Source organism: Apis mellifera, linkage group LG2 (assembly GCF_003254395.2).
Source record: "Apis mellifera strain DH4 linkage group LG2, Amel_HAv3.1, whole genome shotgun sequence".
NCBI lineage: Eukaryota > Metazoa > Arthropoda > Insecta > Hymenoptera > Apidae > Apis > Apis mellifera.
Window position 1 is genome coordinate 2050304 of NC_037639.1, and position 21197 is coordinate 2071500.

At 21.0% G+C, this 21197-nt stretch overlaps 1 protein-coding gene across 9 annotated transcripts in view; it reads left to right on the forward strand.

Moving 5' to 3' along the window:
- The window catches only part of LOC100576862 (speckle targeted PIP5K1A-regulated poly(A) polymerase), a 40233-nt gene that overhangs the window by 16839 nt on the left and 2197 nt on the right, over positions 1-21197 (forward strand). For 2 of the 9 annotated variants that reach the window (XM_026438957.1, XM_026438958.1), the window contains exon 2: positions 21015-21189. In XM_026438957.1, the coding sequence (XP_026294742.1) occupies positions 21053-21189 (137 nt within the window). In that variant the 5' untranslated portion in view covers positions 21015-21052. Of the gene's footprint in view, positions 1-19809; positions 20014-20278; positions 20339-20867; positions 21190-21197 lie in introns of those variants that run through there. The other 7 variants (XM_026438955.1, XM_026438952.1, XM_026438951.1 and 4 more) reach the window with 7 other exon arrangements.

Below are 21197 nucleotides of genomic sequence, written 5' to 3' on the forward strand. Positions count from 1 at the left end.
TCTATAGTAATCTCTGTTTAATGAATATTATAGCAATATGAATTATTTAATTCCATATGTTTTTATTTAATTGAGAATCTATATCGTATCGAATCTATCCGATATTTCGGATAGGAAACTTTCGGTTTTGCTATTAACTTGTCACGTGAATGAAAATCTTTAATTTCAAGAAATCTAAAATTATTCAATTATTTCTACATTTAATATCTCTTTTGTTATCTAAGATTTGAAAACTAAGATTCCATTGAGTTTTATTGTTTTAGATATGTTTTTAATATACATATTTACTTTTTATGGAAAATGTAGATAAAATTATCTAAAAATATTATAAAATGCATTTCATCTCATGTTTTCGATTTTAATCATATATATCTAGATATATTTTAACGACCAAGTTGTTTTTATTCTGTCTCCTTAATGATTTGCCATTATAATATTTATATTTGATATTTTTTTGCTACTACTAAGTTTAGGATTTAGATTCATTTTTTAATATAATCTGATTAATTTCTTCGATTAATTTCGTCGAGCGAATCTCAAATATGCTAATTTTAAATATCAACATATTATATTGTCATTTCTTATTACCATTATTTTCTTTTTATTTGATTTTATTATATCCATTTATGAATAATCCATTTGCACATTTTCCCAAATCATTTTTTATTATTTCAACTTTAATTTTAATATTTTATTTTAATTATTTCACGTGATATTTACAAAAAATAGATTTTTTGTCAGTTTTAGAATCTAAACTAACTAAAAAAGAATCTTTTAGTATATCTTTAGTTTTCTATTTTAATCTTGAACTTGAGTTATCATTGTTACAGATCTTTTTGCTATGAGTATTTGTATTATTAATTTGTTTATATTATTATATATTTATATTATTATATAAATTATATATATATATATTATATATATAATTATAATCATAATTATATAATTATATATAAATATAATTATATTATATATTATTTATATTATTATATATTATTATATATATTATATTTCATTTAGAAAATTGAAATCGATACCCAGATTTGACGCACTTGAATATATAATCCAATCTTCATTACAATTGTGTCTACTTCATATTTATCTCTTGTCAAATTTTGATTTTTCCGAAAATAATAATCTTTTTCTGTATGATTCGTTTATTTATGAATTTTGTGTTTCATTTAAAAAAAATTAATTTCATTTAAAAATTTGTTAGTAAAAGAATATTTCTGCGTTTTAGATTATTTTTGATCGATATTGAAGTTTTAGATTTCACATAATTTCATGTTGTATGATTGCTTTCATTGTATTTCTTTATAATTGAAATAAATTTTAATACGATATTTAAATACCATATATTCCTCTTAAGTATTAGTTGAATCTATATATAGCTGCAGATTTAATCTATCTTCTTCTAGCAATAATTAAATTACATTAATATTAATTTCTATGTATTTATAAAATGATTATATTGATTCGACAAAATTGATAATATTTTTATAGTTATTATCAATATTTTGATTTAATGCTATGTTTTTGATGATAATATCACTATCTTTTTCAAATATATATAGCAAAAATTTCTACAACAGAAAATATTTATTTTATATTTTTGTATTCTGTATCTTTTCTATATTGCTAATAAATTATTAAACATTTAACTTCCAGTAATTTTTTTCATTATCTATTCTTTAATAGCTTTATATTTTCAATTATATTGTTTCATAGATATTCAAATATTATTTTAAATATTAATAAAATTTAAATATTATCTTCATTTGAAATTTTTATAATTAAATATTTGATTCATCTATTAATTTTTTAATTTATATATTATTTTCAATATTCACGTCAGCCGTTTTTTTATTTTTATGATTTTAGGAAATCTAGTAAATTTTCTGATCTTTTGATAGATTTTATTTAAAAAACTTTTTTTATTTTTTTTTCTGATATTTATCTGAATTAACACATTAGGATTAATTTAACATAGAAGTTTTTTTTGTCATTTACAGAATTATTTATTTATAAAATAAAACGCTTTACTTTCATGTATACATTTCTTATATTTGAATATTCTGATTAATACATATGATTATTTAATTGAAATTACGCTATATCAAATTTATGATCTATATATTTTTATTGATCACATATGTGATATTATCCATTTAAAATTTTCATTAAGAAATTTTGCTTAAGAAATTTAATTTTATTTTATGCGGTCACATACTATTGTGAATAATATGAATAATAATTATTATATATATAATAAGTGATTATTTTTGAATACTGGTATATTTTTTTTAATTGCAGTTAATTATGTGTTTTCTAGATCAAAAATTGAAATTTTGTTTTGAGATCATAGCCATAAATTTGTTTCATCATCAATAATAATGTTTTTCATTATTTTAGGATTATGAATTGTTTTCAGCGATCTCTGTTCGATAATTTTTGTACTTTTGCATTAGTAGCCGCGTAATAAATTTTTCAATTACATGATTCATTTTCAAATTTTGAATTAAAATCTCAGATACAATAATTTTTGGAATTTCAACATCATTCTTTATTTCACATATTATATTAATTAATGACAATTTTTATTAATAACTCTAACATGTTTGATATTTTTTGACATTGCGAATACCAAATCGAAGATCATTTTCTATCGTAATCATATATTTATTCTTAAACTATCTAAATCATTTTTTAAATTTATTATTCATAGAACCACTACTATATTTTATGAATCATAATTATTTCGGTATAAGAATGACTAAGTTAGCAAAATTTAATGCAAATTCTTTAGTTAACAATATACGATAATTATAAAATAGTTTCACAAAAATTGAAATTTAGAAAGTCACATATGGTTTTTGAATGAAGACAAAAATCTACCAGATGGTTCATTCAGAAATAAAGATATAAATAAAAATCGGATACTTTCTAAATATATTTTGTATTGGCTAAAGATAAATTTTTTTATTGGCGAGGCGGCTGGAAATGCTATTATTATTTCACGAAAATGTAAGTTAAAGTTATAATTTAATTTAATTTTATTTCACGAAAATGTAAGTTAAAGTTATAATTTAATTTAAAGTTATATTGGTATATGGCGAAATAAAAATTCTGCTATATAATTAGTATACTATTGTTTCTAAATTCAGAGAACATTAGTGTATTTCTCGATATATGTATGATATGTTCTATGTTCTGCATATAAGCATATAACCATAGGGTGTGGATTAACGAAATTCATTTTATGATTAACTAGATGTTTGTTCTTCTTTATTTAATTATAGGACTTTCAAAAATGAGATATAATATCATGCTTGATTTTATCCATTGTTTTAATAATGGTAAGCAAAGTATTAGCAAACTTGAATAGTGATATTGATACTTCGAGAATTAATATAATAAATTTTTGCTTATTTGAATTTCTCCAAAAATCAATTGCTCAGGACTGGGCAATTTCTTTCTTGTTTTACGAGTTCCACTATCAATATTCCTATGATTAGTATTTCATACTAATCATTTTCTACTGTAGTTTGTCATGAATGCGAATATGAATATATAATAATATATTTCTTCCAATCTCTTTCCAGTTCATAGAAATGTGACAGAATCGCATTGTATAGTTCCTGAGTTATATATCAGATCCGGCCAAATTGGATTTGACATTTTTCGTTAAATTTTTTTTCTTTTTTAACTTTGTTTCATTGTTCTCAATAATATCTTTAAAATAATTATTTTTGCTCAGAATATTTTATCTATAAGATATACAATTCATAAAAAAAATTTATCCATTGATAGGTGTTTCTGAAAAAATTATGAATTATTGCCGAAAATCAGCATTATATAATAGCATAATTACGAGATAAGCATGGTTATCTCCTTTATCATTAAAAGTAATTCAATTTCTCTACAGCAAACTTCCATTGGAGGAGAATATGATGTTACATTATTTCCATTACCATTATACAAAAACATCATTATATCATAATATGTTTTCATTAAAGTCAAACGCTATATTGTGTTACATGATGTCCTTTTACAGAAATTCGCTGCAGAGGAATTAAATCATTTTTAGAGTAGCGTTCTGATAATTGATAACAAAAATAGTTTATATAGGAAGATGTATATTATGAAACCAATTTTTATAAATACTGATTTTGTTTCTATATTGTACATGATTTGTTAGATTTAAAAGAAAGCCCATGTTCGGGGACAATGATTGAGTGAATTGATGATGATCTTAACAAGAAGTTTTATGTTTTATTTAAAATTTTTTTTTAACTTGATTTTTAATTTAACTTTCACCTAACAAGTGAGAGATTAAAAAAAGATTATTGAAAGTAGTTCGAGACAGAAAGTTCAAGACAGTTTTCCGAAATATATGTCTTTAGAAAAACTATTTTGTGACTCTCTATTTCGGAAAATTGTCTACCTCGAATTATTTTCAGCACCTTTTTTTAATCCCTTATTTGTTAGAGAATTTTGCAAGTTAAAAATTTTCGAAAAAAAATTATATTATACAATATAATTTTCTATTCTTAATTTATTATTTAGAATTTTATTATTTTTCTTATGATTTAAAATATTTTTTATATTTGTGTTATCATAGATATAATATTCATTTATTGATTCTAGACCATATCATTCTTCTTCCTTTGACATGATTAAAGTTATTAATTAAAATCTTAGCATATTTGTTTAAAAATTACAATAAGAATAAGATTACAATTTCTTTTTTACATATGAAAATATAATGATATATATATAATATAAGATATGATATAAAACTACGAGTATAATGTATAATATAAAATTTTTAATAAATATAAAATAAGTATAATATAGTTATAGTGTAGTATATATATATATATATTATAAACATTTCTATTTTTGTTATATATTCGAATTGTCTTTCTTTTCCGCGGAATTTCTTTTATTTAAATGTTTTCATTTAAATGTTTTCCGAATTTTGTTTTTTACATAATTATATAACATAATAATTATCATATATTTATATAATAACAATAATTAAAGATATTATCGATATTGTAAATGATATAATAAATCTGTATTAATAATCTATCTAACTAATGGTTAACATCCATCATTAAATCAAATATTTTTCTATTTTCAGATCATTCGCATTTGTATTAAATTTTTACTAATAGTTTCTATAGATTTTTTATAATTTTTCGTAATTTAAAATGTTATATGTTTTTTAATTATGATAAGCTCAAATTTTTAAGTAAATCTAAATTATATATAATAAAAACAATCTAATTTTTGTTTTAATTGTTCTAACTTATATTATATATGGTTTCTATTATAAATTTTATTGTTTAAAAGATATTTATATATTTTGTTTTAATCGAAATTATTTAAAAATTTTTGTATTATTTTGTATTATCGGATATATATATCACAAAATTAAATCTAATTAGCTATTTTATTTATGTGTTTGATTGCTGTAATTATTGTATTAATATAATATCTCTTAGTATGAACAATCTCGAGTTACACTTTTTTGGATTTTGAACTAATTTAATGTATAATTGAATTTCGCATTATCCATTTTGGATTGTTTTATAAATCGGATGAAAAAATTTACAAATGAATGTGTGTAAAAGAGATAAATGAGTAAATAGTTATTATTTTATTACAAGAGAATAGATCTTTCTGTTTCTTTTTCTTTTTTTTATATTTAATTATGGGAAATATCCTCGAGAATAAAAGTCACTTTTACAAATTTTTTATTTATGCAAAAAATAAGGACAATAATCATTCTAGGAATTTCTATAAAACTAGCATTAGATGAAAAAAATTTTTGGAAAAATTTTTGATTTACATAATTTTTTGATTAACTTTTTTTATTTTTTTTCTATTTTAATATAAATATTATTACTATTTTTGTATTGCAGATTGTTATATATTATATATTTTCTTTTTTTTCTACAGAGATCAAATCACGATGAAGGATATATTAGTAAAATATTATAGTTATACATTATATTATATATTATATTACATTCTTTTTTATTATTATTAAAATATTAAGTTCTATTAAAGTATTTTTTATTTATCGATAAAGTATTTTAAATGATTTGCATGAAAATGTATAAAATACATCGTTTTCTTTATATTGTGTAATTTTCTTTATCATATATTTATGTTATTGTGTACGGTTTTTTCTATGCAAGTGATAATTTCTTTAATCTTCTGCGTTTTTTAAAAGACAACATATTTAAATGTTCATATTGTTATTAATTTCATCTTGTTTTAATCAATTTCGGATTATAATACTCGTTAATTTCTTGATTCTTTTGCTCTCATATATGTATGTTACTCGTGAAATATATATGAAATATAGATTTTCAGTATTCATCTAATATTGAATGTGGAAAACTGTTTCTGATTTCTAGATCGTTAATAATATCTTCTTATTCAAATATGAAAATAACAAATATACATTTAATGTATGATTTTGCCAATGGCATTTTCTTTGTTTATACAATAAGCTAATGTTCTTTTATTGGGTTGGCAATTAAGTAATTGCGGATTTTTTTTAGAAAATCAAAGACAATTTTTTCATGGAACTAAATAACTTTATTCTGTAATGTGTTGCCCATTTTGATCAATGACTTTTTGCCATCTTTCAGGCAGCATCATAATCCCACGTTCATAAAACTTCTGATTTTTATTAGCAAAAAACTGAATCAGATACGATTTGATATCATCATCATTATTGAAATTTTTACCATTCAAAGAGTTTTATAAAGATCGAAACAAAAAGTAATCAGATGGTGCAAGGTCAGGACTATATGGGATGTGGCAAAACATCTCAACCAAGCTCCAATAATTTTTACCGAGTGATGTATGTGGCCTTGCATTGTCATGATGGAATACAACATCTTTTCAATTTGTCAATTCGGGCCACTTTTCTTCAACTGCATTGTTTAATTTCGTTAGTTGTTCAATGTAGACAACAGAATTGATCATTCGGTTGGATGGTAAGAGTTCAAAATAGACAATTCCTTTGTAATCCCACCAAACTGATAACAAAACCTTCTTTTGATGAATACCAGCTTTTGATGTTGTTTGAGCTGGTTCACGTGGCCTGCTCCACGATCTTTTCCGCTTGATATTGTAAACAACCCATTTTTCATCGCCAGTTATCAATCGTTTTAAAAATGGATCATTTTCGTTATGTTTCTTTAGCAAATCACAGCTGTTAATGCGTTGCGTTAAATGCTTTTCTTTCAGTTCGTGAGGAACTCATGTATCGAGTTTTTGAACATAGCCAAGTTGTCTTAAGTGGTTTTCAATGCATGTATGTGATACATGAAGCTTCTCTGCAATCTCACAAGTTGTACTGTAACGATCCGAATCGATTATTGCTTTGATTAGGTCGTCATCAATTTCAATTGGACGACCAGAGCGTTTTTCGTCTTTGAGTGAAAAATTACCAGAACGAAATTTGTCAAATCAATTTTGACACTGCCGTTCTTTTAAGGCTTCGTCACCATAAACAGCACATAACTTTTTGTGAGCTTGCGATGCATTTTTCCCTTTGCGAAAATAAAAAAGCAAAATATGACGATAATGTTCCTTTTGATTTTCCATTTTTCAACGAACGCCAAACGAAAACTACGCAACCGATCAAAAAACTTTTTTTACTGATTGACAGCTGAATTGCCAACTATCAAATAATAAAGTGTGTTTTATATTTGGACTACGCCAGCAAACCTAAAAATTCAATTGAAGCCATCTATGAGTGAAATCCGCAATTACTTAGTTGCCAACCCAATAATAACTCATTCAATTAGAACAATGATAAATATGATTTCAGAAAAATTGAAATTAATACAGTTCGATATTAAAATATACTAATATAGGAAATTAATAAGAGAAAATATATATGTGATAACTAGAAAAGTATAACAAAATAATAAAGCATACAGACTGAAAATCTTTATAGTTGAAGCATGAGAGATGTGATAATGTTTTAGAAGATTCATATAGATGAAAAGAATGGTATAATCTAAATATCTCAATTCTTTCTTACTTCTAAGAATTAGAAATAAGAAAAAAACTTTTTATTATGAATATGTAGATAATAAATTAATAGGTAAAATGATTAAATTTCTGAAATCTTAAAAATGAATTTAAAATTATTATCAGATTATTGAATAATTATCTGAATATTAAGATCACATATTTAAACATTGGATAAATTTTTATTTATCAATTAGTATATATTTAAAAATTTTTATAAAAATTTAATATATGAGAGTATAATGAATTGAATATGTTCAATTTTTATTTCATTTTTTTGAACAAAGAGCTCGGATCGGATAAAAACTATAAATATACGAAATAATTATCCATTCGTATTCTGATCTTTCAAATTAACTATGCTCTTTTCGATTTATTTATTCAAAATCTGGCACATTAGAAAGTCAGATTGAATACTATATAGGTGCCCAAATATCTCTGTTAGATAAAAAATAAAAAAAACTTCGTCATTATTATATATATGACCTTTCTTCGAGCTTGAAAACGGATACTATTAATTTTTGAAGATGGATATATTACAAATATCGTGTAACCTACAATAACCTCCAAGTCTTGATAATATCCTTCTGTTTGGATTTTGATTTTATATGTTCTCGGAATAAGATTAATTGTTTGACTCAGATTCAAAATATCTAGTCTGATATGAAAAAATAAATATATATGAAAAAATTGATGATGATCTTTTTAAAGAAAAAGCAAAAAAAAGAAAAAAAAAGAAGGCTTACAGATGAAACATTTTCTTATCGATTCATTTGCTTGTTATGTGAAAGTATTTTAAACGAATCATCATTTTCCGCTTCTTCAATTACTTGTTTCTGCAGGATTTTGATCTGACAAGAAGAGATTCCTTATTTGAAAATTCAAAAAATTATAAAACTTTGAGGATATGTAAGTATGTATTATGCATTTATTTTGCTGCCAAAATAATTTAAGGAAGTGAAAATAATTCTTGAAAATTCATTTTTCAATTTATTAACTCGTAAATAAAATAAAAAATATAAAAAAATTTTCAGATAAAAGTTGTTTTTTTTATAAGAACTATCATTTAATAAAACATTTATTAATTGTTTACACAATTAAAAAAATTATAAATAAAAAAATTAATAATTTTTTTAAATTTTTCATTATAAAATTTTAATCAATATAAATATGCGATAATATAAAGAAATAGAATAAATACTTTTTGTTTTTAATAAATACCACTTTGTTGTATTGCTATTTCATTATGAAATTTTCAATATGAAATTTTCGAAAATAGAAAAATTTATATTATATATTTCTGTTTTTTATTGAATATTAAATCAATATATTAAATGAGAAAAAGAATTTATAACTATTGTATAAAATCTTTTTATTTTTAATGTCATCAAATTTCTTCATTTTTTTTATTTTTTTCTTTTTATCAAATAATAAAGAGATAAAAAATTGATTATAAACAAGGGACTATAATTTAATGATATTATTTCATACATGTAGATTAATATTATAATTATATAATACATTATATAATAATATTGGAAAATTTCTAATTAAGCACATCATATCAAACACGTCATATATTATTCTTTTTCTTGATATATTGCAAATTTTGATATATTGTAAAAATTTCTATATTCTATATTAGATAGTATATTATTTAATATCTAATTGAATCAAATAATAAAGTATCTTATATTCGATAGAAAAATATTTGTTAATTCATTAAACAACTCTTTAACTTTTAACTTTTAGAATGACCGCTACATAAATGTTTCATAATCGAAATAAAAATTGTTCTACATGTAGACCAAAATAAAAAGTTTGTTCCTTTAGAACAATAAAAAGAAGAAATTTGCAGCAAGCTAATATTGTAAAGTAATAATATGTACATAATTATGTATAGTAGCTACAAATTTTATTATTGTTGTAACACTCTTTATTTTTTTGATAATATATGATAAAAAAAAAATAAAGAAGTTTGATAACTATATTAAAAATAAAAAATCTTATAAAATAATTATATATTATAATATATAATAATAAATATATAATTATATGTAATATATAATAATTATACATTTCTTTTTTTTTTTCTATTTTCATCTGATTTCTATTTCATCTTTTTTTCATTTTCTATGTTGATCCAATGTTTGATAAAAGATAGAAAACTACTTTTAAAAATTCATCAATAAAAGTCAGCAAACAACAACAGAATTATATTTATTAAAAATAAAAACTATTTTTTTATACTATCACATATAGATATTTAAGTTGTTATTAAAATATTCAAAATTAAAATGTTAAAAAACAAAGTTAAAAAAATTATTAATTTTTTTGTTTACAACTTTTTTTAATTGTATAAAAAATTAATAAAAATTTGAATAAATGATAATTCTTATGAAATAACTTTTATCTGAAAACATTTTTTTATATTTTTTATAATTTGCAAGTTATAACGTAAAATCAAAAAATAGCCGAATTTTCAGGAATTGATTTCATCTTCTAAAATTTTGAACAACAACAAAAATTGCATAATACATATCTACATAAGCATTAAATATTCAAAATTTCATAATTTTTTGAATTTTCAATGATTTTTTCTTGTGATCACTATAATTCCTGCAGACGCGAACAATATATCAGAATTCTCATTTCACAAAATGACGTTATTTTAGTCAGCTAGATACTGTTAATACTTTCAATTCTTTATTCTACAAGGAAATAGAGGAGAACACTATCATATTATAAATTGCTTCGCTATGAGACAGGTTCTCGGAGATTAGCTTCGGAAGAAATTTAGAAATATAGAATATTAATAGAATATATAATAAATTAATATTAATAATAGACAACATATGAGAAAGATTCGTTGAATCATATAGATATTAATCTTAAATTTTTTATGGAACATAATGTATGATGTATGATCCTGATATCAGTAAATTTGCTATGTTGACGACACGTTGGCATTGGCCAGTGATAGGAAACAGGATGGATTATCCATTTTGTAGAAACCGATGTGTCTTTTATGTTCTTCAAAATGTTATCTAATTAGAATTGAAAATAACACTCCTAAGATCGAAACTTTTATTTTATTCCAAAAGATTTCAGTCGACATGCTCATTCCTAGTTATGGATACAGAATATATGTAGAGACATAATGAAATACTTCAATTTCTTTCTAAATAGTCTCTGATGTTTCAATATCTTTGATCGTCTGATTTCCTAATTAGAAAACATGATAGTATTCAATCGTCATTCAATCCTCTGCTGTTCAATTTAGAAGAACTGCATGAGAAAGATCGTTATCTATACATAGAAATTCTGTAAAGTATAATTTTTTTCTATGGAGCTCTCATATGAATTAATAATGGTAGAAATAATAATTAAAAATTTTTACAGTATATTGAATTCTGCTTATACATGCACAATCATTATGCATCAGTAGATTCTAAATACGAAAATAAAATACGAATATAAAACAAATTTCGAGCAATTATGATTACAACGATTGAAATTATATAACGATAATTATATAACGATAGATATCAAATTGATGTTAATAATTGTTGTAACTTCGATCACTTAAGATTTTTTTAATTCTTTCAAATGTACGGAATGCGTAATTTTGATATTAGATTTGAATCCATTATAATCTATAAAAAAATAGTTTTTTGATCGGTCTAGTCATCATATACTTAAATGCTGCCTATTATGTGTTTAAATATAATAATAAAAACAATAAAAGATTGTATCTATTAATCTATTAAAATTTATTATCTTGATGCATTTATTGCATATAATTCAATGTATGATACCAAAAAAATTTTTTATATTATAATATCTTTAGGAAACTCGAAGCTAAAATTTTATATTCAAAACTTTTTCCTCTCTCTTTTTTTCTCTTCAAAATCTTTCAATTTCAATTTGGTTAGAGATGCATACCACATTTTATTTTGTAATCTCTCTTAATCTATATTTATCATTTCTTAATTTTTTTGGATCATATATGGATTTATAAATTGGAACATTTTGCTATTTCAAATATACTTTTGAAATTTTTTATCATAAGTAAATTATTTTTTTCATATTTTTTCAATTTATATTTTTTCTTATCGATATATCTCTTATTGTATTCCTGTGTTTTTTATAATGCGATCCGATACTTTCTCACATAACAATTTAAAATTATAATTATATTTTATAATTATAATTATAATTTATCTTCTAACTTATCTTCTATCTTATCAACTATATATTTTTAAGATATTTATTAACATTCCCTTTTTTTTCAAATGATATATTTGATATTTGACTTATTGATATTAGATTTATTTTATTTACAGTATTATTTTAACTTTAATATCAATAATTTTATATCAATATTTATTGTTTTTTATTACTTAATTTTGCAATTAACATCGGAACAATTTATTTTTTTTATTTTTGATTGAAAATTTACATCATTAAATGTGGAAATTTCATCACAATTTTAATATTTTACATATTATAATTTTAAAAATTTTTTTGAATTCACTTGATTTAAAATACATTTCTCGATCAGAAATTATATAAGTGTTATATAAATGTATCAATCGTCTTACTTGAATGCAGAATACATGAAAAATTTAATATAAAAGAATTTGATCGTAATATCAGCTCGAGCTGTATATTTTGCAAAAATAGAACATGTTATTACAAATTTCGAAAACAAATTTTAATAGATGCAATAATTGAATCAATAATAAAACTATTTATTATAAATTTAAATGATTTTGATAACATTTCCAAATCAAATAATTTCAATTTTGAAAAAAATATTAATTACATAAATTTATTTTGTATTATTTTTATTTATCCTATTATTTATATTGATAATTTTATGTTACGAACAAATTATTTTATTATAATTATTAAAAAAAAATTAGCCTTTAATTTCGCATTGTGTAGAAATTTGAGATCTATAAAATCGATCTTGCTCAACATGTATCAATTATGTGCATATTTATATTTACTACTTGTTTCGTTGAATTGAATATAGATTTAATTTGAAATTCAGATATTATCAAATTATCAAAATAAAAATTAACCAAATTAAATTACAACAAATGGCATGGCTTATTATTATTAAAAATTTAAATTAATCCCTAGAATAAAATATTTATTATACAAAATTATATTCAAATTTATATGAATATATAGAATGTGATTATAAGACTATATAAGATTATAAAATTACATATTTATAAACTGAAAGAACAACAACATATTAATCTACGGACGATCATTAATGTATATCAGAAATGATCAAATAAAGAAAAAGCTGAAAATGTTAATCATAATTAAAAAAATTATAAAAACGCTACATAATATAAAGAAAAAATTCTAATCAAATACTTAATAAATAATATATATATATTGCAGAAATTCCAACAAAACTAAAAAACAGAAAATATTTCTGTCCCTGATTTTTATGTTTTAAATATAAATCTCATACATCTTGTAAACATTTAAATATATGAAGTAATTTTCGTAGAACTATTTTTTGTAGAATTATTTATTTTTTTGACAATACAAACAAAAATTATTACGCATTAAATCAAAAAATTAATATATCTTAAATGTCTTTAATAAAATCTAAATAACAAGTCTATAAATTAATAAAAAAAATAATTATTAATCTCTATATTTATTTTTATTTATTAATTATTGATGTTATATGATATTATAATTATTTATAATTATTTTATAATTATTTTTAATTATAATTTTTTAAATTATTTATATATAATATTATATATATAAATAATATTATATTTATTTTATTAATGTGTAATATCTAATCTTTTTAATAGTTAAATTAAATATAAATCAAAAATTAGAATATTTTTATTAATAATAATGAAAAAATGATCTATCTTAACTTCAACAATTTCTATATTGAAATAGAATAAGAAGCACATCAATAATATTTTATTCTAAACTTCTGTCATAATAAAAATAATAAAATCAATATTGCAAGATTGACATAAAAAATTTTTTCAATATTCAATGGAGAAAATTAACCAAATGAATAATTTTTTAATAATCTACTATTTTAAAATTTGAGGCAAAATCAAATTTATTATATAATAATTCTTTTGCAAGTGGATCCAAAAAAATAAAATGAATTTGAATGAAAGAATTTTATTATCCGATAAATAAATTAAATTGTAAAATAAATTGTAATGGCCGAAATCCGTACAAATATTTCAAAATTTTCGCATATTTTTTAATAATATTTCTAATATTGTTACAATTGTGAAATATGAATTGTTCTGATCTTTATTTTCAACATCATACTTTTTTGAAAACTTGTGAAAAATGCAAAAAAAATAGCTTATATTGTATGACTGCGAAATTTATTTAAATGCCATATTTTTTTTATATTGTGAAAATAATTATAAAGATAAGTAAAAGATAAGTATTCATATTATTATTTCGCATATAAGAATTATTAATATGCAATTAATTAGCAAAAAAAAAAAAGTGAAAGCGGAAAAGTCACAATTGCAATTTTTAAAAAAAAAAGCAAATTTAATAAAAATATTGGAATAAAAATTGTTTGAACCATACAATGCAAAATTTTTTAAAACTTGGCAAAAAATATGCGAAGAAATGCTATAACAAAAATATGAAGATAATGAAATGAAAAGAACCGATTAAATGCAATCAAATCGTGACGAAATTATAACTTCCAATAATTACTCGATAATTACTCGACAAATTTTAATAATCTCAATATTGTTTATAAAAAACCGCAAAAATTAATGTTGAAAACACACAAAATTATTTGATTTGATTATTTAATTTGAAATTTGCAAAAATCATATGTATTGAACTGAAAAATGAAAAAAAAAAATTTTTTTCAGATAAAAAAAAATTTAATTCAAGTGATCTTTATAAGTTTATATTGACATAATTTACGCAAAAGAAAGATATTAAATTCAGAAATTTTTACAGTGAAAATAGAATGATTTAGAAAAACATTTTGGTCAAAAATGAAAAGTGGAATGAAACTTGATTTATTTTAAATAGAATGAACAATATATAAATATGTTAGTATTAATTCAATTCTTAAAAGATATAGTTATGAATGAATTAATTTTTCAACAAAACAGTGCACATTTCTAATTTCGCAAATGATCTAAATTATATGATTATTTCTGTAATGAAATAATTTGCTTATAGTTTTAATATGACTCCATGAAAAACTTGTAGAATATAATGATCAGAAATATAGAATATTCATAAAAATACGGGATATTTAAATGGATTCTAGACATAAAATAATAGAAAAAATTGATATACATATATATCTATTAGATTTAATTAATGAATTATAATAAGTTGATATACATTTATTTATCTATTGGACTTAATTAATGAGTTACAATAAATATTTTAAATTTGCATTAATAAGATAAAGTAAGATAATAAAGAAGATAGCAGTTCAGTTAGATCGCAATATCATAATGCAATATCATTTATATAGCACTCCTTAATAAAAATACATTACATACATACATATTTTTACACAAATGATTATTTTTGAATATATTTCAAGGTATTTAATATACAATATACATATTATAAAACTTCTTAATTAATAAAAACTTATTTCGAATAAATTTCAATATATTCCAGAATATGATAATAATTATTTAACTTTTTTACTATCACTTTATTTAAATTAGATAAGTTAGATAAATTATTGTACAAACATTTTAAATCCACATATAAATTTTTGTATGACACATTGTACGTTAAAAACAAAAACCAGATTTGATTTAAAAATAAAGCGACTATTAATTTTTTGAATTTTATTTTCAATAACTTCAATAGTACTTTCAATAGTTTAATTTAATGCTGCGTAATAATAGTATGATTCTCTCATTTTCAAATGATTCCCTTCATTCTTAATAATTATTTAAGACTAAGATATAAAGTAATGGTCTCAATAACTTTAATATTCAAAATCATATTTATGCGCTAAATGTCTTGCAACCACTAGAAGCGGTTACAAGAATTCTGATTCTCATACGTTGTGATGCGACTTTGTGAAGATTCATTCTTGAAAACTGCTCTTTAATGTCTTTAATATTGATTTTTTTATTCTCTCTAAATTTATTTTTTTTACCGAAGATAATTATTGGAAGGAAAATCTGTAACTATTTTCCAAAATCATATTTAAAATTGAAATCAGATATAGTTCAGATCAGGTAGATAGTTAAAAGTCAGATAAAATTCAAATCAAATCATAATTAAAATCAAAATAGAATTCAGATCAGATTGTAATTACAAATCAGATAAAGTTCAGATCAATTAGAATCAAGATAGAATTTATATCATTAACGTCAGAGATTTGATTGTCAGAGTATTAAGAACGAGACTTATGAAGCGGTCGAATAATTTGGTCTTTATTTTCAACAGTTCGACCATCTACCATCAACTACCATCAATAGTCTGACAATAATTTATGAGCGGGCATGGTTTTTCTAACATTTTCCAGATTTCTAATTTAAGATATCAAAGGTATTACCGCCAGTTCACGAGCCACATTTACACGCTATGCGATGGATCACCATGGGAGTGAGCGCAAAGGTTCTAAGCTCCACGCGCTGTGATGCGACCCCGCGAGGACCCATTCTTCGAGACCGCCTTCTTTGGTCCCTCCAATCCCCTCTCTGTGTGCATTTTTCCCGAAAAGCAAGGATTGGAGAAAAAACCAAGGCTCGAGACAATCTTGCAATTGAGTTGATATAAAAATAGAAACAGGCAGATAAAATTCGACAATGATACATCAAAATACAGAATCATTATAATTAGCCATAAAGAGTCAAAATACCACCATTCATTTACTCAGAGCTCATAATATAAACGAATATCAATTTAGACATTTTATTTATGTAATATTCAAAGTCATTCACCATTTTCAACTTTTCAACACCATTTTCAACCATTTTCAACACAGAGTATCAAGACTCACAATACAAACAATTATATAATCCTAATTGGCTTTTCGAATAATAATATTTAGTTCAAACATCTCTTTTTATGCAATGTCACACTTAATTAGATTAATTGCAACTATTTATTTATCAAAATTCATACGAGCAAATAAAAAGCATATTGTCAAAATAGAGAAGATTTTAAATTAGAAAAGATGAATGTATTTTTGATAAACTTATTTATGTTTATATGTATAAGAAAGTCATTGATAATACTTAAATCAATTTGAATAGAATTCTACAGATTGATGTATTAGTTGAAAAACCTTTGTTTATATCTCAGTCGATTTTTCGAAGTTAGAAGAACGAAAATTAAATATCTCGATTAAAAAATTAAAGAAAAGAAAAACAAATTTAGTTTATTGACAAAATTAAAACGATTTTGTATATAGAATCACTTCATTCTACGTGAAGTAGATAAGACAATTCTTAAAGCTGATTATTTTATAAATTTATCAAAAATTAAACAAGTATGATTAAATCATTACAAGATTATTGCAAAAATAGTATCAATGAAAAAACAAGATATTATTAGCATTTTTTATATATTAAAAAAGAAACTTATGAATCCATCAATTATCATATTTGATTCAGATATACTGAACTTCATACAGATATTAATTTTTTGGGAATTAATATAGTTTTATTGCAATCAGATAACAGGAATATTACTATGGCACTTATACAAAACAAAACAAAAAATAATAATGTTGGTAGTAATGTTTGTCTTCTATTATTTTAGAGTTTATTTTAATTAATATTATTAATATAATTTTTTAATCTAATGTTTAAAATCATAACTGATTAATACATTATGGATTATTAAAAGAAATTTATTATCGCAAATTAGAAAGTAGCTAGAAGTCCAAAAATTCATATTCGAGATCAAATATAGATCATCATAGATTAAAAATAAGAGAAATGTATTAAATCATAATTATTTACAGATAATATTAAATATAGCTCATAGATGTTATAGAGATTGATTACTATATACAGAGATTGATTGGATCATTATGGCACACGAACACTACAAAAGTTATTACGAATTCGGAAGATACTTTTAGATAAAAGTCTAGCTAAGAAAACCAAACATATTTTCAAGAAATATAAATTTGTTGATTATATCATAATGACACCGAGCATTTAAACGAGAAAATATTAAGACGAATTGTTAAGAATTAATAATTCAATAGGTTTTCTTATTAGCCAAAATAAGAAGATTTGTAATAAAATATGTTAAGATTTATTTGAATTGTATAAATAAACATTCTAATGCAAAAAATAATGCAAATTGTAATATTCTTTTTTATGTCAATTCCATTTCATAATGTAAATGATCATATTGTAGATCATACTGATTATTTTTAAACAAATTACAAATAAAATAAATACATTTTCATTATAATAAATGCAATTACGATAATTGAAAAATCCGTTGAAAAATCAAAAGTTACAATTTTCCATTAAAACATTGTTCATATATTTTTATAAAAATTATTAATAATCAAAATACAGTCTTTATATCAAAAATATTTTATATTACAATTTATACTACAAAAATGTATATATGTATAAGTACGAAATCAAAATAGAAAATCGACTAAATATATACTATATTTCACACATTTTTTTTTTCTAAAAAATATTTAAAAAATATATTTTGCAAAATAAAATTTTAATAAATTTTAATTTATGGAATTTCTTAAAATAATTATCAAATAATTTGCTACATCCGAATAATGAGTAGATATGAATAAACTGAAGAGTTGAGAATAATGTTTTCCATTTGACATTAAATAAAAACACTAAAAAATTTGTATTTCGTTTGCATATATGAAGTGATTTCTATTAATATTAGTAATATTAATCAATATTAGTAATATTAATAATAATTACATTAACAATCTTGAGCTAATAATTTTGAATCAATAATTTATGTTCAACGAAAAAATTTATTCTCAATCGAATGTTAATGATAAAAATTGATTTTATCTGTCTGTCTCTCTCTGTCTGTCTGTCTGTCTGTTTGTTTGTATCTCTCTCTTTCTCTGCCCCCTCCTTCTTCTCCCCCAAATAGCAATCAATTCATATTGCATATGAATAGTTACATATTTCTACCCAAATAATTTTTTAATGATTATTATTAATAGTGTAAATATATTGTATGAAAAATTGTAAAAAAACAAAAGCATGATAAACTAAAAAACTTATTTTAAATTTTTATTAAACAAGAGCATATAATTATGTTAAAAATATATTTTATAATATGCTATTTTATCATTGAAATAATATTTCTCTAATATTTTTTTCTTATTATTTTTTTAAATTAAAATAAATTAAAAAAATAATTACAAAATGAATATTATTAACATTCTAATTAGAATTTTTTCGAAATTATAATTTTCTAGAAATATATTATAATAAACATTATAAAAAAATATAAATATACAATTATAAAAAAATAAAAATTGACTAATAAAATAAAATATATTATAAAAAATTATTATAAAATTATATTATAAAAAATTATATTATATAAAATATAAATAAATAATATATTTTATATAATATAATATATTTTAGATAATTGTTCATTTAACAATGATTAAATTGTACATTTGAATATATTTATATTATTATATTATTTTGAAAGTATTTCGATTATTTTGCCCAAATGTGATGTATCATTTTGGTAATTTTATCTTTGCATCAAGATAATTATCTGATGCTATATCTGTATACATATATATAGTCTAAGGTTAAACAGGCATGTAATATCGTATAATTCACAAGATGGTGGATCTTTTTTGTGAGGAGGAAGTAAGAAAGTGATATTTATGTGCATTTTATTCTAATCTTTCTGAAATCATTATTTGATCAGTGCTGAAATAAATATGTAATAACTTATAAAAACTAAATTAGTAATTTCATTACTCATATTATTTATGAGCTCAAATATATAATATTTATTATAAGTGAAAAATATTTTTATTTTCTTTTCCTTATTATAAAAAAAATTAAATATTACATTAATATTTAACATAATATATTATATAAATTAAAAATACATCCATAAGAATTGTTTAAGAAAATAAACAATAATGCACTCCATTAAAAACAATTAAAATAGATAAAACTATGAATAATATTACGTTTATGTACTATTACATATTTGAAAATGAAAGTGAAGAAAAAAGAAATAATTTATTTTTAAATAAGAAGTGAGCATTTTGTGAAAACTAAATATTTTTTAATGAAATATTTCACAATTTATATTCTAAAATAATATATATATATATATATATATATATATATATATGTATGTATATATATATATATATGTAGGATAATTAATATTTATTAATTGTTTTATAATAAACTATAAATATTATTAATTATTATATATAAATATTTGATGCAATATGAACTAGTGATATATATTTTATGAAACTCTTTATAAAATTTTATTAATTTACTTTGTATAATTAATCTAATTTATTATTTCTCAATAATAATTAATTTGTTCATTTTAGAAAAAAATTTTTTAGTTATTTATATTAAATATTTATTTATTTGTTCATAGGAAAAATTTTGTCAATAAGAATATATATATTTATATATATAATTTTTATAAAAATAAAATAATATCAATTAATTATATGTCTGAAAAGTATTTTAATATATAATAACAATATTTTTTTAAGTTAATTGTTTTATACATATATAATATAAAAGTTATGTATAATATTAATAAAAGAACAAAACAAACAAAATTTTGATAAATTAAAAGTGAAAAATATTATATGAATTTGGACATATAATCAATAATGTCGAAATATTGTGATACGTGTTTATTATATTTTCAAGACGAATATACCTTGCAAAGTCATCTTGCAGGTAAAAGACATTTAAAAGGACTTCAACAATCTAAAGTCATGGAGAGATCAATTGTTGTTTCTCCATTACCAAAATTTATTCCTGCTCGTAAACTTATTAACTTTTTTCAACAATATGGTGCAATTAAATGGTATCAATTTCGTCAAAATTATCTCACAGTTGAATTTTATGACAGGTAAAGAA